At 36.7% G+C, this 24,608-nt stretch overlaps 1 protein-coding gene and 1 non-coding gene across 3 annotated transcripts in view; both read right to left on the reverse strand.

The window, feature by feature from the left end:
• Positions 1-448: 448 nt before the first annotated feature.
• Positions 449-24,608, reverse strand: part of wwp2 (WW domain containing E3 ubiquitin protein ligase 2) — a 66,506-nt gene continuing 42,346 nt past the window's right edge. Inside the window, exons 11-24 of one of the 2 annotated variants that reach the window (XM_042340238.1) lie at positions 22,927-22,981; positions 20,115-20,196; positions 15,310-15,444; positions 13,498-13,573; positions 12,516-12,587; positions 12,060-12,148; positions 9,010-9,169; positions 7,677-7,810; positions 7,113-7,253; positions 6,441-6,561; positions 5,003-5,107; positions 4,491-4,587; positions 3,926-3,998; positions 449-2,676 (exon numbers count right to left, since the gene is read on the reverse strand). In XM_042340238.1, coding sequence (XP_042196172.1) covers positions 2,577-2,676; positions 3,926-3,998; positions 4,491-4,587; positions 5,003-5,107; positions 6,441-6,561; positions 7,113-7,253; positions 7,677-7,810; positions 9,010-9,169; positions 12,060-12,148; positions 12,516-12,587; positions 13,498-13,573; positions 15,310-15,444; positions 20,115-20,196; positions 22,927-22,981 — 1,440 coding nt within the window. In that variant the 3' untranslated portion in view covers positions 449-2,576. The remainder of the gene's footprint in view (positions 2,677-3,925; positions 3,999-4,490; positions 4,588-5,002; positions 5,108-6,440; positions 6,562-7,112; positions 7,254-7,676; positions 7,811-9,009; positions 9,170-12,059; positions 12,149-12,515; positions 12,588-13,497; positions 13,574-15,309; positions 15,445-20,114; positions 20,197-22,926; positions 22,982-24,608) is intronic. The other variant, XM_042340239.1, reaches the window with a different exon arrangement.
• trnae-cuc lies at positions 6,185-6,256 on the reverse strand. Its single transcript has one exon. It is a non-coding gene; the product is annotated as a tRNA-Glu (tRNA).

Genomic DNA, 24,608 nt, shown 5'->3' on the forward strand with positions numbered 1-24,608 from the left:
ACCAGTCCAGGTAGGTATGAATTCCAGATACCCGGAGTCCAGTAAAGCCAGGGATTTACTCTAAATGCTAATCAAGAATAATCAGGAGAATGCCAAATCTTAATATCCTCTCCAAAGAATATGCAACAGTATCTGAAGGAAGCACATATAATGGAACCAAATACTACTAATAAAAATCAACAAGTGTGATGGTTTGCTGCTATATAGTGTGTCCATTATTCTATTTACATGGCTGACTAGGATACATTGTTTATTCCTCCTGATGCAAGTTAAAAAAAATTCCATGTAGCAAGCCAGCAACTGTAATTCATTACAGAAACAATTCAAGGGAAATGTAATCATCTCAACAAACAAAAAGCTAACTTTTGGCATTAACACAATACACATCTTATGGAGAAGTTTAAAGTGTGCATGCTATCGAAAAATGTAACTGAACTGAAACTCCAAATTAGTTTTCAGGTTTAATGCAAAATGATGAAGCAAACAAAGAAAAACACACAGGGAAGAAATAAAGTTTGGAAAACAAAGGAGCAAAAATAGTAGTCACTTTGAACTGTTTGTTTTCAATCCAAAAAGAATCTGTAACAATATTTAGCAAATCACAACAAACTCTTGGGCAGAAAATATGATGTAGTTGGCACCACACTGATTGCAGGGATCACACCTCAACACAATATTAAACCTATACCTTGGATTTGGTGGATTTGACTTTTCAAATAATTCTACACGGGAGCCGTTGCCAATTTCACTGGATACAGAAATGAATTTAGCAGCATCAATTTAAGCCAATAATTCTCATGAAGAACTGTTCAAACCTTTACCTGTACGATGGATGATAATGCTATAAAAGGGCAGCTATTTTCATGAACATATAATAAGGACTCATTTCACAATAAATTCATCACACTTTGGGTCCAGTATAATTCCAGAAAGATTTCTTTTGCATTTTGTTAATATATTCAACAGCCTCGCTTCCACACAGATATTTTATTGAATGACAACATTCTAATCTGTGTATAGATTTTAGCTTTCTGCAATGCTTGTCACTTAGTCTGGACTCCCAGAATAATCAATAAATCAATAAAAGATGCCACAAATTTAACTTAATTTGTACAAGGCAATTCAAAAACTGGGGATGTTAAGCAAACCTCTCATTTCACATGTTAAGTTTCCTCAAGGGCAGTAAATAACCAGCTTTACAGTCTCAGCACTGTTTTTAAACACACAATGCTTCATTTCTGTACAGTTGTTTTATTTAATAAAATCATTTCCCATTTATTTGCAACATATTTAAAATATTACATTCACCTTAAACATCTACATAAAAAAATTATGGTCCTATTTGCTCTATTATACCAGAAAGACAAATATACAATTCTTATATACAATATTTTCCTGTTTTGAAAAATAATGTATTGTGTACAAGGGAACTTGTTTTGTTTTCTTTGATTTTACAATAGATAATTAAAATATTGAACCTTTCTCTATTAAAGCGTGCAATATTAATCTTTTTATATTAACATAGAAGGGCTCTCTCAAACGGTACACTTCAGAAATGTTCACTCATTAGATTTTTAAATATATTAAATAGCATTTAGGTCAAATGTTTCATGTGAATTGAAATAGTGAATAAAGCAACAGTACTTTAGCAAAGAAAGGCTCTAATATCCAATCGATCTCAATATCTTCAATTTGCAGGTTTCAATTAAAAAAAACTACTGATTTAAGCTTTCATTACTCAAGTTTTCTTTAAATGCCAGATTTCACCTTGTAAGAAATAATTAAATAAACCTGCCATTCCATCTGAAATCATACAATTCAGCACGAGCGGAGAAAAACAGCACTTTGGTTAGTTACTGAAATTTGGGTGAAAATGATTTTGGGTGAAAATGAATCTTACATAACAGCCATTATAATATGATTTAAAACCTGAATTTAAAAAAAGGGGGAAGGTTAGCTGGACTGGTGATCACAGGCTTGAAAACAGTTTAACAAATGTTGTAATACTTGTAACAGATATGCAATTTTTTTTGGTTTACATTTTATGATCCATCAATAAACAATGTGTGCCTGCTAACTTTCCATAAGTGACCATTTTTTCAGTCAAAGATATAAACACCCCTAAAATTGCAGGTACCACCAGTTATAATGGCCACTATTTGCATCGTGCTCTGAAGTCATTTGTGAAGCAATTAAAGTTGCATTTAGCATTTTCTAAATAATCTCTTTAGCTTCACTTGGTTTCATCATTTCAAATTCAACTATTTAGACTTGACCTAATTAATAATAAATGCTGCTTGTCAAAAGATAACATTTGTTACATTAACAGTGAAGTAATACCCATTTCAATATCAATCTATGGTAGTTTCAGAAAAAAAGGGATATTGCAACTTTAATCTCAATTCTGCAAAGAAAGAAGACAATATTCATCAAAGGCTAAAGTAAGTGAACTTTAAAGACTTTGCAGATTTCACTTATGATCGCATGGAAATGAATCAAAACAAACAGAATGAGACTAGAGATCCCATAGAAGACAGGCACAATCTGCTGTTCTTTGATTATTTTGCATAAATCAATTACTCCTGACCAAAACCTTCAGTCTCTTCAATGGCGAAAAGCAGCTTCTCCTTGAGCTGATCATAACTTTTGTATGGAGGAAGGTCCAAGCGATTGAAGCTGGAAAAAAACAGAATTAGTCAAACCGAATATTTATATTTTCCTTTTTTAAAATAATTTTATACCTCAAAGATGATGGTTTCCACATAATCCTGGGCAGTCCTACAGAAAAAAGGACTCAATTTGATTCCCTTTATCTCTCCCTCTCCACCACTGCTACTATTTGATTAGGATAGATACACAGTCTATATTACATTTTTATCCACAAAGTCAGTCTCACAGCTTTCATGACAAGGCATTGGTTTGACTCAAACGCTATACTTTTTTTTAGCAACGCAGTTGAGGGCAAAAGATTTTAGTTCTCATCCATGACAATCATTCGCAATATGGATCCCTGAGGAGACTGATAGATTATGTCCAAATCATTGGGGTTGAGGGAACAGATTTTTTCATGGGGGGGGAGGGGATGGTGGGATAAAGTTAGGAAACATCCCTCATTACGGATGAAGCACAGAACCTCAAGTTACCAAAGAGACTTGATCAATTTGGAAAACAAAAAGATTCAGTACTCCAGATTTGCTTGTAAATATTTAGAAAAAAACATGTTTAACAAAGACAAATTCAGCATTTTCACCAAATTGTATTAAATCATAAGTTATTGTACTCTGGGAGCAGTTTGCTGGGCTTGGATTTTGAGAAAGTGCCAACAGCTCCTGTTAAATTTTTCCATTACCAGCATTTATTTGTCCCCTGGCCTCAAACTACACACTGAGATTTTGACACAGCTAAACTTCAGAACCAAATAAATGGATGTGAAGGAGTGTTAAATGTGATAGCTTGATCCCAAAATGTCTGTATTAACAGGCCACATTCCAACTACAACACAATACAATCACCTGCATCCACCGCAAATATTCCAGGACAAAGGAGCTTACACAGGTTTCTGTGGATTTATTTTTTAAAAAAAAAAAAAATCACTGAGCCAAAAAGAGAAGTCCAAAGTAAGTCCCTGGACTGTGTGTGTGGAGTTACTGGCAGGCACTCGCCAGCGTCTGTACTTGGGAGCAGAAGATTAGCCAGATTTCCAATTCTAATAAATATCTGGAGATGCATGGAAAGCAAGCGCGTGCGAATTCCAAGCAAGGACAACATCAGTTTCAGCTCTGGTGATCATCCTCTCTACCTTCAAGGTCCCGTTGACCCACTGGCTCCACATGGGCTACCAATCTCAGGAAAGGAGACTAGAAGAAATAGAGAGAGAAAATCTGGGAAACTTGTGTATTTTATCTAAACGTGCTGTATAACATACCACGTGTGACTTCTTGGGAGCCATGTATCCTTTCCAACTTTGTCAATGCAGAATTTTTGTGGGCCGTTGCTCCCTATGTAGAAAGAAATGCATACATCAATAAAATGCAACCAGCTCAAAAGGGTGTCCGTATCTATGCAGAAGCTACTGAAGACTTGCTGGTTTGCAACAATGGTTAAACTAACATCACCGCAATTCAGAATGAATTTAAACAAGAGCTACAAAACAAAGTTTCTGATCTCAAATTACACTGTGAAGCACATGTGTACCCACAGGAAACGGAATAAGTGACTCCATCACTTGGCACCACATGGCAGCCAGTTCCACGCTGTTGTGATGATGCGTTGTGACCCATTAGAGGGAAACAAGTAAGTTGAATTTCATCTCAGCGAAAGAAAAGGCTGAGAAGACCAAAGGTCGAGTTCGACCATTAGTCAAGGAAATGTGTAAAATGTGTATTTGAACCTTTACTCTTGGTACAATATTGTAACGTTGCAATAACGGCAATAAAATAGAATCCTCCGTGTTATCTGGGAACGTTATCTTTCAGAAGGCTATTTCTCACCTATTAGTTCTGCAAAACCTCCAACAGGCAGACGGCATGTGCCAGTAACAAACTGCAGCAATCTGATCCGCTTCTCGTTGTCCATTTCTTTCACAACCTGAGAGCAACATAGTATAACATCAGACCACATGATATCCGCGTGTTCATGATTTATAGCATTTCATGTGGGGAAATATCCAGAGCATTCAATTTCACACAAAAATGATAGCGGGGGATACTCCATTCAGCCAACGCCTATGCTGGTTCTAGCTGCATCATTTGAAATCACTGCTTCTAGTCCAAATGCTTTGCTATATACATTTGCAAAATTGGCATGCAAACAAATTATCTAAGATTGTACTCAAAGCACTTCCAGATTTGAGTGAACCAGACGCCTACATAGCTATTCTGGCTTTTCCAAAACCTAGTGGGAAATTTATCCTAGGGATAATGGCACATCTGACGCAGAACCTCACAAATCCTGAATTCTTTCAGTTCAGAATATCATCTCCTGAGGTTGATAGTGTTCTCACCTGCCAGAACCACTGGATGGGTTTGCTGTTCTTTGTGTAATGGCGATAGATAGTGCTCTTCTGCCAGTCATTAATGTCGATTTCTTGCATTCCGCACAGCATTAACTGTAATTCAAATAACAATTGCTCACTAGAGATCAGACTTATTTTTGCATTATATTATTATCATTATTTCAATGAGGTTGAGTTCTGAATTTTAGAGGAAAGAGCTAAGATGAACAACTCGAAAAGAGACATCACAAAGGAGGTTCTTTACAGAGAAGATGCTCAATTGAATTTTTTTTAAAAAAACGCAGAATAGTTTTAGATCCCCCAAGAAGGCACAGGTTCAGAGTTTATCAGCTTGTGAAGGACATGTTTAGGCAGACATGAGGAAGTGTTTTTTATGCAGAGGGGAATCAACAGCTGGATTGAGCCAACAGGAAGGAATGTTGTGACCAGGACACTGGACTCCTTTAAGAAACAACTTGATGCTGTAATGGGTAGACAGTAGCATTGGTCTTCTGGAAAGACGAGATGAAATCGCCCACAGGGCATTCAATTTATTTCTGGTTACATTAAAAAAAAGGTTTAAGGCACTTAGTTGCAATGGGAGAGAAGATTTGGTCTCCGGTTCTCTTTGGAATCCACAGAATCCTTTTTAATATGTGCATAACTGTACTATTTAATCAGTTCAAAAGTGCTTCCATAAAAATCATTTTCCATATTTTAAAAAAAAGCATAACATCTGCCAAAAAATTTAAGTTATCTGTGAAATCATCCATTTTGGGGGTTTATTTTTAAAACCACAAACAGCTATGCTTCTTAGCTAATTATTAGATTCCAAGATAACTAATAAATCTACTTCAAGTCTCGCTTCCTAGCTGGATTTACCTAAGCAATAAGAATGTATCACAAATGCAGATGTGAAGTGAAAGGTTAGTTATCTGAGGAGATTTAATAATAATTCTATAATCCTTGCATTTGATATAGTGCTTTTCACATTTTCTGGACGTCTCAAAACACTTCACAGAATATACTGTAAAGTGAATTGACTGTATATTTTGTGGGTGAAACGCAGCAGCCAATTGCACACAGCAGCGTCCCCACAAACAGTCGTGGATTGAAGTGACCAATTTATTATTGTTTTTTTTCTTGAGGGACTATTATCAGGTGTGTGGAGTAGGAAACTTGCCCAAGGTTTCGCCCTACCGGGAATTGAACCCAGATCTCTCGCTTGAGAGGCGAGTGCTCTAACCACTGAGCTACAGGACAAGACATTTAACACAAGACAAGATATCTCCCCAAGATATTTAAAACATCACATCAGAAGTATCATTGGTTTGGTGCATTCATTTTTGTCCCAGTTGCAGTCTGGGTTTTGCACCATTTCCTCTCTATATAATCTGTATACATCTTGCAGCATATGCAAAGACAAATGACAAAAATAAATGTGTACCTCTAGCTCTTTCTCGTCAAAGTACCGCAGCCATTCCAAGGGCACCACCTCATTAAACCCATCCAGGAAAGCTTTTGTTTGTTCCCCAACTCCACGAGTAAATCTCCAGTCTGTTAGCAACCTAAGAAACATGACTGCTGCTGTGAACATCTCTGACAATTAATGGTGATAACGAACTTTCTGGCCCAGCAACTTAATAACTTTTTATTATTCTGAATTAATAGTTTTAGGATACTGCATATCCAAAACTATCAACTTCGAATAGCCTTGTAATAATTCATACACCCCTGCAACTGTTTTTTTAAAATGGAGCGTACCGATACTCTGAATAGATTCAACAACAACAGCAGCAACTTATATTTGTGCAGCCACTTTCACGTCGGTAAGACGTCCCAAAGCATTAAACAGTCAAGGATGTGCACCCGAGCTGGGATTTGGGATCAGATTCCCTGCACATTGATAAATTTGGGAAGATATCCTGCTCTGTTAATGCCATCAGATGAGCAAATTTGGAGACTGATAGTATGTGAAATAGTCAAGTAGTAATGCGATAGGCCAGGATGCGTGGAGTGACCATAAACAGCTTAAGAGCTCCATTCCAGTTTATGATTTCGGAAAAATAATGAAGATTTCCAAATCAGAATTGTAAAACAAATATTCAGGATCACTAACCTCATATACTCCTCTTTATTTTCTTCTGTGACCATAATGTTTTCTCCATCTTTCTTGAGCTCATGTGTTGTAACTTTTCCCAATATTTCCATGTCCTGAGCAAAATAGAGCTCTAAGCCACATTCTTCTATGTCATTCTCTCTGAAATAGAGGAAAGGGGGAATAACACAACAGGCAGAAAGGGTTATTATTCAGTCTTTGAATCCTCTAGTAAATTTCTTCTGTGCATCATTCCGATCAGCAACTAATGTCTTTAGCTCCCATTTTCTATAGTGCACCGACTACTTTCTATTTCACAGATGTTTGGTTATTCAGGCCCAAAAGGTATATTTATTAATCACTGTGCTTTCCAAATTTGCAGTTCTTTTTGGGGGGGGGCGGGGGGTTGAACTATGGAGCCAAATGAAGCTAAAAGCTAACAGTAATTTTTTTTAACCAGCCTAGAGAAGAAATACTGAAAAAGAATTAAAAACACTTTGAAACGAAGCATTTTACAACTATAAATCATTGTGTATGTGGTCTACTATATTGGGCTACAAATTTAAGAAACTAAAGTTTACTTACTTGATCCACAAGAGAGAATTGTAGAACTCAGGGTCAATAGATTCCAAGTCCTTTATCGTTGGCTTTTTATTGAGCATGTGTTTGTAAAATGGCAATGTGAATCCTGTATCAATGAATTTGCCATGATACAGAGCCTAGAAAGTAAAAGAAGAACTGTTGAGTCAAATCAGTGTGTTCAATGTTATGTTTCTCACAACTTTGCTTTACAGCACAAAGGCTAACCATGCATTACATGCATTACATTTACATTCATAGTCCCTATTAGCAGTTTACCACTGCCTTAAACATATTACATAAGTGAAAATACCACAGGCTGACCTACTGTTCATAGTACACTATCTGACTGCAAAACACTTTGATTGTTATATGAAGTCTTCCTAGCCTCACAAAACCCACAGCACAGAAAAACAGTGTTTCTAAATACAAACATCACAAATGCAGTCAGTTTAGAGAATGCAACCAGCAGCAACATCTCTGGCCAAATGCAAGTTCAACTCTGAACTAAACAGATCTGTTAAAATGATTTTTCTTGCCTCTTTTCCCACATACTGTAAAGCCTTTCTGGCCAACAAAGCAAGCAAACAGCCTGTTCCCAGGATTCTGCCACTGCTGTTCTGTAACAGACTCAAGACTGCTTGCCAACACAAAAATAAAATATGACTCTTGTGTGACATCAACTCCAAACAAAAATATACTGCTTGCTTTATCGTAACAACTTAATTCATAACAGATTAACAATAATGTATAATTATTTGGTTCTTAGTTTATTGTAAAAATCTAAATTTTGACTAATCTGGATAATTTTGCATTCTAATTGAGCATACTCACACATGGAACTGATTATTCTACTCCACAAGGGCATAAATTCAAACACTGACGTCCTGATTTCATGGCTGGGATCAAGCAACACAAGTAAATATTGTTTATTAAGCCAATTATCTAGTAGGACGTAGTCCCAAGTAAATCAATTGCATAAAGCATGGGAGGTAAGCAAAATAGATGAGTCTGTTTGCCCCGATGTAGAGGCAGAGGCCTGCAAGGTCTCTTCCTCACCTGTGGCGAAAGGCATTCAATCACTTGTGGCAAAGTACACATCTGTTTTTGCTGATAGAATATGTGGGAGGTCTGTTTCCTCACAACCCTGAGACCTCCAGTTATTCAAATACCAATATTTATAGGTTCTAGAATTGAAACTGGATTCCCAAACCATGTCTTCATACATATGAACTGAACAAATATATGTATTGTGGAATTATATTACTTAAAAATAGTTGATTATATTTACTTATTTTCCAAGCTTCGTTTTTAGTACAGAATTTCAGTTAAGACTTACCATTGCTATGAACCTTCCAATGAATCGGAAATAGGTCAAGTGGTCTGGGTTAATTGATGACGCTGGGTTGATCTGAAGACAATAGTTGTTTTTTCCAGCATACTCAAACAAACAGTACATTGGATTCAGAACCTCGTGGGAAAGCAGGAAGAACCATTCTCTAAGAAACAACGATAAACTCCAATGAGATTTTTAAAACTCTTACTGGTTTAAAGAGTGAAAGAATCAAATCAAACTTTGTATTTTCCTTATCTGCAGGTGAAACCGTTTCAAAGTGCTTCACAAATTTTCTGTAAAGTGAAGTGACTGTAATTTCTAGGCAAACACAGTAGCCAATTTGCACACATCAATGTCCCATAAGTGAATGATCAAATTTATCTGGAGGATTGTTGGTCAGGGCACTGGGAGAAACTCGCTTCTCTTTTCTAATAGTCTCATGGTATCTTTAACGTCCAGCTGAACAGGCAGACAGAACCTCATTTGAATGTCTCATCTGAAGGGGCGGCACCTTTGATGCACCATCACTGCATTGAAGGCCATTAAATGAAGGCAGTTGGAAAGTTCTATCTAAGATCTTTACAAAACAGACAAAAGAAATTGCTCTGATATGCAATTATTTTAAATCGGTCAAAAATGCTGAAATTATACCTCCTGAAGAAAAGCCAGCTGCAGAGGCAATCATGCAGACAACCTAAACCATTCCCACTTCTTTAACTGGTGCAATCATTTGGCCAACAATCCTGTTATTGCTTGTATACAGTCCTCTAAACATCCAATTAATAAATAGTTCATTGCACGTGGAAATTCAATTGATTCTCGCCTTGTTCAGGTTCTTCAATACCTTTTGAACATCACTTTCAGAGTCGCAATTGTTCACAACTTTACTTTTAAGATTACATAACTTTTTATTTGATGAAACTATTTTATTGGTTTCACCATCCTCACAACATCGACGCAAATCTACTCTACAACAACCATTAAGGATGACTGTGAAAGGAAATTAATTGTACTCTGACCATAGTAGTTCAAGATCGAGATTTCACATCAGCCAACAAATGGTCCTCTCAGAGGCTCCCCTACTGGGATGGCCTTGGGGTATGAAGTCAGATTTGCCAACTTAACCCCATCGGTAACAAGAACAAATTTTATCCAGCTTCTGCTAGATTCTAATCATATAACAATGTTTTACTGAACTTCCAAGCTGCTTAGTTTAAACAGGATTCTTTTGAAATCTGCTCATCTTTCATGCAAATCACTGAGCATTAGTGTATTTTAACAACAGTTCTACAAGTGAGCTTTCCCATGGATTTTAAATTAAAGTGAATTCCCAATTCAGCCAAAGTATCCAGAGACGTTTTCCCTAATGAAAGAACTCGGAGACTGTGCCAAACTGGGCTGCACTGAGCACCTCCTAACACAGAGTTACACAGAGAGAGACATAAGTCCTGGATATCCTGCTTTTGCTTCTATCAATTCTGGAACGGTGCACCTTGGTTTGGGAACGGGAGGCTCCGATGAGAAAAATATTTTATTCAAAAATAGCTTTGAATGCAAAAATGATCCAGAGTGGTCTAATAATCTATCGGACAGAAATATGATAAACTCCATTCCTAGGTCCACCTGGTTTCCATATGGAATATGTTCACTGGAATCAGGCTACAAATATATCCATCTGCTTCATGTAACTAATAGAATACATCAATTTTTTTCTAGCAAAAAAGGCATAGGAAAGGCAACATTTCAGCACAGAGACAAGTGGTTTCCGCTGGTGAGGGAGAATCTCAGTAGCCTGTCCGTGGTTCTACCCTGTGGTAGAACAGCATGACGTAACCTACCATAGGGTAAAACCACTGGTAGGTCACAGAGTGGAAAGGGTTGGAGAAAACGATGACAGAGACTCCGAACACTATAGATACTTCTTCCACCAAGGAAAAACAGCAACATAGAAAAAGTAGTCCCACGCAATAAAAGGCAGAATACAAAGAAGCATTGACCCAGCAGTTTACATTAAAAGATGCACTTGTGTAGAAAATATTCTCCAGATTGAGGACAGAAATTGTCCTTTTAGTAACAACTTTACAATTTTGTTTTCAAAGAAAGTTGAACTTTAGATTCCAGATTTGATTTTTATTTTCTATATATTATAAAGAGCAGCTTTTATTGAAGATGTTATAGCATTTAGGGTTTCATGACACCAACAACCTGCTAGATTTTAGCACATAGAATTACAGTTAAAACACCGCATCAATTTCAACCACAGTTCATAATTTATAGATTGTATTTAAGCATAATTGTTAAGCGCAATTTAGAAATCTTTCACAAAGAAAATAAAAAAAAATGCATAAGAAAGGGAAAATAAATGTAAAATACTTGTTTGAAAGTCAGAGTGGGTTGGGAATGAGAACAAGATAACCGGTACCAGCTAATAAGAAGTAAGGAAATGTTAAGGATTGAGATATTTCAGGTTGAATAAATCTCATAATATTGTTGAAATATAAATGTGGAAACTCATACCATTTTGCAAGAATAAATACAATTCTTTTACACTTTACTTTAAAAAAGTGTCCTGATTTGCACATTTTAGAATGCTGTATCATTTTGCAATTACCAACACATCTTAATTTGTTAATAAAAACTATAATATGCTTCTTTATGTAATTCCACCTCCTGTCCTGTACAAGTTGAATTCAAAGGTAAACTTTTTGTTTTACATATTTTCACCAATGGACCTGGTCTATACCTGGACCTGGAGACTCCATCTGTCTTACAGATACAGAAAAAAAAAAGATGCACATGTTCATAAACTTTCACACCACAAATTTGCCATTTTCTACACTAACCTGAATTTATCTAACAAACTTAAAGCACAAACAAATTTGGTCTTTGTTTGAATTACCATTACACCACAAAACAAATATGTAGGATGAATTCATAAGAATCAAGCAGACGTGCATTCATTGTATTATAACTAGAACTCGTCAACCACAATGTCGCTTGACGATAAGGCAAACTTTCACTTCTAATAAGCATCCACATGTAGAATCACTTACCTAGCTATGCCGCCATAATCCAGACCCTCCTCTCCACGCATTATTATGTACAACCTACGCCGCAAATCATACGGCTTCATGTTCATTATCTGCAAAGTAAAGGTTTAATTTACGAAATATGTTTCAATGAAAAAGTGACAAAGAGGAGAGAGCAAGGTTAAGGGCATAGAACTTCAGAAGAGATGTGGTCAAAATTGATAGATAAAAGACAAATGGAGGAGTGAGTTCTGACATCTAAAATAACTTGTAATGGCCCAATGATAGAGAAAATAAGCATTGCATCTGGAATATTAATATTAAAAAGGATGATATACTACTGATCAGTTGTATGGAGTGAGGACATACATGTCTCAATCCTAATCCATGTCTGATATAAACAGTAATAAGCACAGCCTGCACATGTGTCAGTGAGGGGTGGGAGGAATTTAGAGCGGAGAATTGTGGCTTTGTTATTACCTGTTGAAAGGAGTCTTCAAATAATGTCTGTCTAGAGACGCTGATTTTCACATGGCTTGGTAATGCATTCGACTGAAACAAGAAATAATCATCACAATAAATAAGAGTCCATGAACCATCAAGTTGTTAAATGACAACTTTTATTCTGGTGGAAGAAAATGTATCTATTGCTAAGATTAATATCACTGAGTGAACCAAGTACAGTTTGCACTAGAGCTATTAGTAACACTTTATTTCCACCTGGAACTGGAAAAGTTCCAGAAAATGTTTGAGAAAAGAACATTACAATGCAGAAATTAGAATTAATTATTTTTGGCAGTACAATTAACTAACAACCTCCTACAATGTTTCAAAAGCCAAAATGTTGATTTCTAGTCTTTAAATTGAGGAAATCTCTGAATTACTCCAATAAAGTGTTCTATCTTTATTCGAGTGCCCAGCAACTAACAGGTATGTGCAAACAGCCTGGAGTCCAAGTGACATACCACTTCTTCTGTTGCTATGTTTATCTTACTTATGGGCTGTGTGTTCAAGTAAGATTTCCAATAAGAAAAACGAAGTAATTGTTCTGATAGCACACATGGTCTAACACCTATCTTTGAAATCACGTAGTTATTGGTTTGAATTACAAAGCTGCCCACCTCTCAAATCCACATAACCGCAGCTGGAAGCCAGTTCTTAGCCAGACTGCTAGGTGGAGCATGACACCATGGAAAGATGCTCCATTTTGGGGGAGTAAAAAACTAATATAACCACTTTGCAATGAAATGTCAAAACACGACTTTAAAAGTGTGTACGGAAAAAAAGTTTTAGTTTGAAGTGAACAATATGACATAAAGGATAAGAACAACTGCTTGGGCAAAACGGCAAAGATTGTTTGGCCACATTCATCTCACCACATTTCCCGATATTACAATTCTTTATTTTATACTCAGAAGTATAATTCTGATTCTTGGTTTGATTTGTGTAAAGTTATACTCACGTGACAGAGAAATCGGAACTGATGATACTTCCACCGAAAGCTACGATCATACGCTGCTGGAGAGCCACTTTTTGCACTGCAAAGTTATTAAATAGCTTAAGTTTTGTAATGGCATGAATCTACCCACCTCAGCTCACTAAACAAATAGCAGCTCCATCTGGTTAGCACAACAAATGCTGTACCCAGTGTTGTAATAATTACATTACACAGCTCTGGTTACATTTGGAAAAAACGTATCTAAGCTTTAAAAGTTCAGATATATTTAAAACATTCTTCAAAATATTTGATTTGAGTATAAATACTGGATAACATGAAGGGAGAGTTTCAAATAAATAGGAGAATGCTTTAAGAGGGGTAAAAGTATTAAGCATGTTTGGTTAGAAGGGCGACTGAAATGAGTTTTTCACAGTACATTAAATTACTGCTTTATATCTGCACAAGCTCTGCCAAGTCATGAAACATTCATGTTGCTGCGAAAGTTAAGGTATAACAGGCCTTATTGTTAATGCCTTGGCAGCGATTCATTTTAATAAATCCTGCTCCTATTTCGCCATCCTGTCACACACCAATCATGAACACACCATTATTATTCTGGAGCAGCCTGCAATGTTGCATGTGAGCTCCTTGTTCCCCAGTTGTGGTGGGTTCCAGTTGTACATGATTCGATCATTACATTAGTAAGAATGATCTGATGAATTAGGTCACTCCTTAAACAGTCTGATTAGATAAGAACTCTCCCCCAGTAAAGGTTGTTGTAAATGTTGTAAAGTGTGCTGGCATAATGATGGCCCGTTGCCAACATTTACGATTGCAATAGTGCCTCCCAGAAGGTGTGCTGGAATGGTTTGCTTAACGGCGAAGTTAGGAGAGCTTAGTGCAGGCTGGGCAATGCTCATTGTTGGTTTAATCACGTATTCTTTGCAATTGTTACCTCAAACCAGTAGTAATGATGTGGAGGATGTGCACAGCCACAAAGAATAGTTTCAGAAGTTATTTCCAGTTTGCGATATCCAAATCGTGATGTTTTTCAAAGCAAGAATGTTGCAGCAAGAATATTAAAACATGTACCTTTGTAGGTGCTCATTTTTAATATATTCTTACAATTTTGAAAATTAGCTGTTAAATCATAAAAGTTGCAAAATCTAATCGCTTGAATTTGGGATTTAGTGAAATCAAAATCCCAAACAAAAAAAATTGTAAAAAGTATACTGTAAATTAGTTATGATTTTTAAATATTAGTGTTTATATACTGATTGATATATAGCTCATTAACAGAATACAAGCATTAAGGTCTCTTCATTTTATTTGACAAAAATGCAATTTATAGTTTTCAGACTTGGTTGGATTCTTTTAAACTTTTTCAGCAAAGAGAATTGACATTGAAAGAAGGCAAACTTAAACCCACTGTGCACAAGCTGACATAATGGAGACTGAGTCTGATTATTGATATTGATGGAATTTATATCTTGATACTCTATAGTATTAGAATTTAGGCAGTACTTTACATATCAGAATACACAACAGCCTGGTCAGATTCTTCTTTGTTTTTTCTGTACATTCTCAAATTGAAGTGACCAAACTGACAAAGAAACATAACTCCAGTACCATATATGATTTAAAATCAAGTGACAGTATTCATCTAAAGGAACTAATCAAATGAAACTGCTAAGATAATTGAATCAACTGTACACAAATGATTGAATGCACAAACGCAATTAAATAAATATACACTTGAGGAAAAAAAACTAACCTTGCAATATATTTGGCACTGTGCAAAAATACTGCAACAATCCTAAAAGGAAAAATATTTACCTAGTGGTGGAATCATATCCAGTTCGAGGATCTTTAAAGGTAGTGGAACGAGTGTTATGATCCACAAAATATCGAACCCCTTCACTTGTATATTTCATTTCCCAGCCAGGTGGCAGAGGGGATTCTTGGATCATCCTATGAAAACCCAATTTTAGCTCAGGTTACAGCAAATTCTTTACACAACTGCTGGACCAACAATGCGTTAGTTAATATCAACTGGCTTTAACTTTCACAACTGCACGTTGTGCGGAATAAGATCCGCAGTAAAACACTTCCTGAACAACTTTATAGGTCCTCATTTTTTTTTCCAGAAGAAACTATACTCATCGAGCCAGTAGGGGGCAGTAAGGCAACGATTAGTGATCGGGCAATGGGGTGGGGTCCAGGCCACCATGGGCTCTCAAGACGTTTAACCCTTTGAGGACTGCAGTAGCATTCCTGCACCAAAATAAAAATTATAACATGAACACGCGATTTTTTTTGTACATCCAACAACGAGAGTTCAGAAACTTATCTCCGCCTCATTAACTTCAGACTATAACACGGCTCCAAAAATGTGCAGCAAAATATCTTCAAGCGTTATGTAAAAGAAAAGCTGTGTATTTCAAACTGCAAAGAGGTAGAGGAGTTAAGAAATCAGTAAGCAATGACCTTTTTTCTGTAACACAAGTACAAGAAAGTTATCAGTTTTAGACGCCAATTGACTTGCTGAGTATTTCCGACATTTGCTTTATTGCATTATTTCAGATTTTAGCATTTGCGGTTTTCCTTTCAAGCGCTCCAGAATCCTACCCCGTGAAGGGCGCTATATAAATGCAAGTTGTTGTTGTTGCGTTTCCAATTCATTTCTACGTTCTGCTGAAACTGATTACACACAAGACAGGAATTAGTATAAATTGTAAATAAATAGTGACGTTTTTATGGCCATTTTGAAAACGCAGGCTGGCTAGTGTGAGAATTACAAATGTCAGATTGGCGTAGGAGGAGGTGCTCTCCTGAGATTAGCATTGGTTGCATGACAGAGTAGAATACGATTTACTCTGTAACTGACTCTGCTATGCCTGACCTAAGAATACTGAGACAGCGTGCTTAAAATAGGAGTTTCATTCCCCAGCAAACCCTGCAATGAAAAGTGTGAAACTGCATCCAAGATGTTTTCTTTTTTTAAAAAAAAACATGCGCTCTGGAAAAAGCTACATGCACATATTTAATACGTCTGGAAATGTGAATCAAATGATTTCTAATCATTTGGTCGGAAAAATCGACCTTCGCAAATGAAAGACGCATTTCTTGACCTAGTGAGCGTGCGTTTTCCACAGGATGGGCAGCATCAAGTCTTCCATTACTCGCACCAGTGGTAAAAGTTTGCCACACCCAAATACTGTACAGTACTGCAGTTTTCTCTCATGGCGGAGATTTTTTTTAAAAAAAACACAGGATTCAAATGTCCACCAGCGAGTGGCATACGTTGTGGGAGCTATTCCTACTGCTCAAGAAATGTGGTGATACTGGTTGCTTGAACCTAAACCTTGAAAGATTGTTCCTCCAATCTTGTGCTCAGTATCACGACATCTGGCTCAGAAACTTGTCCCCAGTCAGTCCAGGATTCAAGAGGAGAAAGGAGAACTGTTCAATGGGTAAGAAGAGACGTCTAATATGGCCGTTAGGCAGCTGCAATTGAGTGAAATCAGAGCTCTTCAGAAAGTACAGTATTAACTTGGCCAATGTGGGATGAGGCAGTGCTTTCAATAAAATAAAAATCATACTTTTAGATTATCAAAATTTGAAACTATGTATATAAGTATAGATTTATTGCAGTCTACTAGCTGGGAAATTGAAGCTGCTATTAAGATCTTTCCCCAGTGGCTTTGCAAATAAGGCAAAGGTTAGCAGAATAAAACATTTAAGATGTATGAGCATAAAAAGAGAAAAAAAAATCTACCACCACAAATATTTTTCGATTTAGACAAATAACAACTGTTGATTAGTTAGAAATGCGCAAACGCGTAGCAATGCCTATGACATAGTTTTGCTGTGCTGTCATAACTGTGCTTTCTGTTTCCCCAGATTCCTGCCAGGCAAATTGAGATAACCATATTTTTTTTGCTGGCAATTAGAACTAATTGGTTGCCATTTGGCTGACTGTCAAATTCAAGCTTTAAACCCAACCATAAATGCTGCAAATTAGTAAACTAAGACATTGACCCCTTTTATTCAACTGTTAATTGTTATAGACTCGACTTTTCTTAGATATTATCACTTAAATGAAGGTTACAAAAATTGGGAGTTCCCACGGGAGTGTTTTTTGTGGCTATTTTACTTCCCNTTTTTAAAAATGTTGCTTCCCTGGATCCCCACCTACTTGTTTTTCTATTCAGAAAGGACAATGTAATAATGTAATTGGAGCTATAAAGCTAAAGCAAGTTATTATTCTACATAACAGTCACATATTGGTAATATATGCCATTCATGTGGCACTCATGTGCCATTAATGCGTGAAGGGCATAAACTTTCTTCTGAAAGTGGAGCCTTCAAGATTCTTGGGTGTGGCTCTCTGATAACTTGGCCAAGTGCCAATCTTTTGGGGTTTCTCATGACAGATTGCAATAATTGTTTTTAAATAAGATTGGAATGTGAGCTGCTTTAATTGAACAATTTATACAGCATGTACTTTTTTTAACACAGCAGTTTTAAGTGCTCATGGGGAATGTGAGGTAGAAGTTTTGAGAAGAAATTGTACTAAGACACAAAATGATTTCCAGAAGTATCAGTTTTGAAAGGAACCCATTGATCAACAAAGCAATTACGCTGAAAATCTACTTCTTTTTGATTTTTTTTAGCAAATGGATTAGAGATCTTAGCTTAATTTATACCAGTTGTTTTGTTAAAACTGTATTCTGGTTAAAGGGAGACTTGGCCGTAAACTTTCATTATCATTAGTTCAGAAATATTATAATTGTCTAGATAACTCCTGGAAGCTGATGTGTATGACTCCAGACACAGATAAATATATATGTAGCAGTAACGGACACCCACCATCCTAGCTGAGAAGGTAATAAAAAATTTCCAAGACTTATGCCATTGTTGCAGTCAGACCAATCTCTTTACTATTTTCCTTCCTTCCCTGTGGAGACCCAGTGGCCTTTGCTTGGCACCCTTCCATGAAAGATTAGGAATTTAACATGTGGAAATTGATGCACAACTATATAGTCTGGTAGTCTGGCACAATCGAGCTATAATTGATTAGAGCCCAAAATCAGCCTTTCGCCCACTAAAGATACAATTAATTCACTATACAGTATATTCTGTGAAGTGCTTTGAGACATCTCGAAGATGTGATAAGGTGCTATATCAAATGCAAGGATTGTTATTATTATTATCTTTATTATAATGCAAACAATTAAGCGCATTTGTGTTAGAGAAATTAAATACAAGATGTTAATTGACGACATTAAAGAATTAATGTTAGCTGCTATTAGGATTAAACATGTCAGAACAAAAGTGAAAATAAGTTTAGCACAACAAAAACTGTATTGAGTAGAGAAGAGCTAGTTTCATAACCAATATTCATACTTGAAAGAACATTTATTGATTAGAAATGGGATTAATTCCTTTCAAAATTCAGGGAGTTGAGCAACAGTAGATTTTTGTTCTGTGTGGCTTCATGGTACACTATGAACAGAATTTGTGAACTTTTCTTGAATAGGTTGGTTAACCCTCTTTCTCCTTTTAGTCCCTCCGAGACCACACACCTCCTATAGCTGACAGGCTGGAGTCAAACAGCCTTCTCCTAGGCCAATGCCAATGGTGCTCTTGGGAACCCGCCAGGAGGTGTACAAGAGCAACACGGTGCTCGATCCTTTCTGCAAAGAGGCAGGTGGTCTTATCTTGGAACCTGACTGTGCCAAACAAAGCTGGGAATGGGACTTTAAGGTGGAATTTAAAAAGATATCCAACCCCTCCTGGTGCAATACCATGTGTTGGTGCTCCAATATGCTGAATTATTTTACCTTTCATTCTGTTTAGTTCATTTAACTAACCTCCTTCCAATAAATGTTGACCATTTCTAAGTCATTAGATCTTCCTACAAAGATTCTCAAAACACACAAAATTAACCCCGTACCATTCACTGCCCTCCTAAATAGTGCTGAGTTGGTGTATTGAGACACCAAAGTATTCAACAATGACCAGAGAAGCCCGTATAATTCTCTATAAAGTGACCTTCTGATTTTGGCAGTATCAAGCAGATGCCAGAATCACCTCCAGGTTTAGGTGGTGGGAGGTTAGACGATCTATCGCAGGACAAATATCTCCTAGTGTATATTGACTGCTGGAAAGTAAAAATAATAATAATAATAATCCTTCCATTTGATATAGCACCTTACCATATCTTCTAGACAACTCAAAGCGCTTCACAGAATATACTGTAAAGTGAATTGACTGTATGTTTTGTGGGTGAAAATTATGTGTATCCTAAGTGAACAAAGAAATGAAAGAGAAAAACAAATGATGATTGAAACAAAAGTAGTAAAGATTTTTTTAAAAAAAAATTCAAAGAAGATTTAACGGAATCTATAACAGAACTGACATGAAGAACAAAGCAAATGACCTAAAGCAAAATAATTAATGAGGACATTTTAAAATTAGTGGCATACAGATTTGTATTACAAAGGCACTTTGGTTGGAGATAATGACCATTTGCATTAAAGAGCAGCACTGCAAAATAATGTCAGTCTGTTGTACTGGTAAGTTGTGTGGGTTTAACCCCACATCCATTTATTAACTATTTTGGATCCATATCTTACCCTTGAGTCCTAGGGTCTTCCCATTGGGTGGTCCGAGTATTGTGGTTGACAAAGTAAACCCGTCCATTATCCTGGCGCTTCTCTGGAAAAAAAATTAACAGGCACTATTTACTTGCGTAATATATATATATATATATATATCAGCATCCATACTCTGTACGGGACCTCATTTTATTAAATTCAATCGGTTCATCTGTGGACCTGTGTTTTTAACGAATCCAAATTAAACTAGTGTTATTGAAATTCTACTGAAGTTTTTTTTAAATATCAAGAAAATATAGGCTATTACTAGATCTGTAAGTAGTAGATTGAAGCACCAGTGAAGACCTTAGCCTCACACTTTGATGTCATATGTCATATAAGTCCCAGCATAAGTTGATAGCCAAAGCTATGTATGAGGGGTCTCAAGTGTCAAATTTGGACTGCAGGGTGGCATATTCCTTGGAGAAAAATAGATTCCATCTGTTTCAAGAAAAAAGAGCTTTCTTCGAGGCAATGTCACTCAACAGCACCAGTCACAAAGTAACTGAGCAAAGTCTGGAGCAGAAGTGGATGTAAAAGATTATTCCAGAGGATAAAAAGCAAATGGAATTTATTTGTTTTCACAACCTGGAAAAATACTGTATTCAAGCAGTTTAGACAAGCTATTTTTCTGAGCTGAGGATGAAGGTAGTTTCTGTCCTCCATTTGAATTCCTCTGACAGTCTGTTAATAACTTTCGTCAAAATTTTAATTGAATAAATAACGATCTCACGCGCAAAGAAACAACCATTTTACTTGGGAGTTGTGGCGAAAGGAAGGGGAAAACATACTTTACTATGAAAACACAATGAGACAATTAAAGCTCTGTAGGCTGGCCAACCAACAATGAAGTACTGCACAGTGGAAAATAGGGTTTCTGTATACTGGCGAACACTTCTTCCTGCCTCTTTTAAGGTATGTCGGCCTCTGGGAACATTTAGTATTTAACATTGAAAACAAATTAAACATAAATTAATAAATTATTCAGCCCAAAAAGTGATTGAAAAAGCTGTCATCCATTATGACACTCAATTCAGCCAAAGTATATTCCTTCTTTATAAAAAGAGCTTTGTTTTTTTTAAATTCTCATGCTTTTAATTAAAACCAATCAACTCCAGATGGCAATCAACCACTAAAAGTCTTTAATTGTTAACAATCTCCAGAACCATTTTTGAGCTGCTACAAATAGTAACACAGCCAATCTATGTGGCTGAAATTATTTATTAAATCTTTCCCACTGCTTGATTTAGATTATCAAGTTTGATCAGACATTCACTTGTACTGCTGGATGAAGTGAGATAAGTTGTTCCATTGCGGTGGGGGGCGGCAGGGGTTAGAATAGGAGATACTACATCAATTCAGACTACAAAGTACTATTTTCATCCTTTCCTGTGGTGCCATTGGTAAATAAAATTTTTAAAAAGTTATGACATTTTGAGCTGAAATCCAAGTTATGAAAATTATGATTTATAGTAACTTGCATCAGTGGTAAGAGATCCATCATAATACAGAGCCAAAAAGACATTCCACAATGTTACGTGAATGATCATATATGCATCACTGAATCAATATGTGAGTCTCTATGTGCAAACGTTTTCATGAGATTGGTAGAGCATAAATTTACAGTCATGACTTTCACATGCCATTCTCCCAATATCGCTCATGTTGCCCTAGTTAACAGCCAAGCAGATGTTTTGGTACTTTTCAACTGAGAAGAAATGAAATATCGAAGGGACAAACCCCATATCGCACCCTACCCCCACTCTTCCATCTCAATTACTCTCAGCCCCCTTCCCACCCAAGCTGCTCTCAGGGACCGCCTAGGGGAAGGTTTGAACAGAGGCTGGAAACACGTCACTCATCTGTCCTTGTCAGCCATGAAAGGTGTAAGTAATAGGGTCCCAAAACATCCCCAATCCCAAACTACACTCAGTATCTGCTTCAGTGCTTCTGGTGCCATTAGTTCAAAACAACAGGATAATTGATCACTTGCACACGTACAGTAAAGGAACACATTATTTGCCTTTTCTAGCACCAACAATAACATCTCTTATGGCAAAAAGTAGCAATTGTCATAAGCATCATTAAGACCATGCTCAGGAGTAAAGAAATATTATCACTATATGAATACTGCACATTAGGTTTTCATAAGGTTACCATTATATAATAGTCTTTTTTGCAAAGGGCTTCAACTTTTTGGATGTTATGTGAAAGATAAATGCAAGTTGAACTTATTAAGAATAATCCTTATATTTGCATTTAGCAACAGATGCTCATAATAATTTTGCTATTGAAGACAGCCCAGCACTGCTGATATCTCGTGAATACAATAAATTGCATTTAACGTGGGAAAGACTTCTCAAGGAACTGAATGGATGACATGGGATGTTTGTGGGGCGGATGTATCTTTTGTCAATTAAATGACATGCTACTAAACATTACCACTACAAAATCAATCCAATTTTGTCTAACATTTCATGCTAGACATTTCGAATTAAAGGTAAAAAGTACACCACAGTGTGAAACCACATAACGTGTCAAGTGGAAGATTTCGCTGAATAATTCATGAATGATTTTCTGCTACTTTACGCATTTCTTGGGAAGTTGAAAAGAGAAAAAAAGGAAAGCAAAAAGGGAAGCAAAGTACCCCAAAAATAATTTCCTTTTTAAAGTGGAGAAATCATTTGTATGACCAGAGGCACACGAGAGCTGGTATCAAAATTTGCCAGTATTGACGCAAAGCAAATGATTAAGAAATTCAGCCCAGAGAATAATAATAATTTCTACTTACCCCAGCCAGGTACCAGAGGTCCGAGTGCATCACTATCAGTAGGAATTCCAGAGGACTATAATGGGGAGGGGGAAGAGAAAGAAACAGAAATCCAGCACACTGTTACAGGACAGAATGGTTAACCTTTCAAAAATCGCATCGCATTGTAATTTTTTTGTAGTTTTCCCGACTGGTCTCTTCATTTTTCAATCAATCTATAGCACTTATTAGCTGCAGAAATCTTCAGCTTTCAATACAAGCTGTAGAGAGATAGAGGCTTTCTAAAGCATTTCATGCCCAAATAGGGCACAAAAACCCAGCAGGAGAGTTTTAAACTTACTCACAGAAGGAGTTATAAAACACTAAGAGTGCCGATGCTATACTGCGACTGTTGGCTCAGGCAGCCAAAATTGCACTAGTGCTGCTGTGCGGCTTTCTTTCCAAGATCTACACAGAAATCAAAGACTGTTCTAATGAAATCATTACCGCAGTGCTGTGTACGCCCAAGCTTCCTGCCTGAAATGTGCGCTCAACCCTTCTCAATGTGCTGTTAATGTAAGCAGTACTCTGCTATGTAAATTATAACTGAAGGGACATTCATGTTCTTTCCAGACAGACGCCCTTTCCCACTATGAATGTTTTATTCATGGTCACAAAAGCACCTTTATCCTGAATGTAAATGAATGGCAATGAAGCGGCTGCTCAACCCCAACCAAGCTGTGTAGCTCAGAGTAAAGGAAACTGATCATGACTAATGTTTTGGTATTTACATTACTAGAAAAGTTATGTGTCAAAACTACTTGGCACGTGAGCTGAGAAGAGCCACTTTTCACTCCTTTTGCAAATTTTCCATCACTCTTACAGATATTCCACAACCAGCAATGAAGCAGTCAATGTGTTTTGAGTTTCTCCAATTAATTTCTGAACATTTGATGCAAAGTCTCCACAATTTAGAAATATGACCGTGTATTTGAAATAGCATCTAAACACTGGTGGTAAGAAAACAAAAGCAATGGTGTTGGTTCCATAGCTTGAGTATCTGTTTCACAACCGGGACATCTTCAATTTGAATGCCCAGGACTACTTTATTTTAAAATACATAAACTGTGTTTTTATTTTTCTAAGAGTTTCCCTAATGCCTCTCTCTTCCTCTGGCTGGGGAGCAGTCCCAAGGCCACATGCCAGCTGCCCTCTGGTACACTACCCAATATGTGAGCCTTCACAGTGAGTGTCGGTAGACAGGCCACTGCACTGTAGCAATATCCTCTTTCAAGAAGTACTCAACCAGGATCACCATGCTCTCACAGAAGATGTATAGTACAGCACAAAACCAAAAATCATGGCTGCAATGCAAACCTAAGCAGTAAAGAACCCCCATTTTTCATTAAATCTAAAGAGATTTACAAATATAACATATGAACTTATACTTTCTTATGAAATTATACACAAAATACTCAGAAGTTTGTTTCAGTTCTAAATTCTAGAATAGCACAAATATTATCGGTTGTACAAAATTAAGGCGCAGTTAAGTTCAATATGGGAACAGTCTGACAATGCTATAGTATAGACAATTCCAACTGATGGCTGAACCCTCTTTGTTTATCATCCAAGCCAGTGAGCCAGACTGAATCAGCATTAGAAAAGTAAATGGGTTGGAAAAACTGTTTTATTTGCTCTGGTAAAATATTGCATCATCTGAGAAT

Source organism: Callorhinchus milii, unplaced genomic scaffold (assembly GCF_018977255.1).
Source record: "Callorhinchus milii isolate IMCB2004 unplaced genomic scaffold, IMCB_Cmil_1.0 Scaffold14, whole genome shotgun sequence".
Taxonomy (NCBI): Eukaryota; Metazoa; Chordata; class Chondrichthyes; order Chimaeriformes; family Callorhinchidae; genus Callorhinchus; species Callorhinchus milii.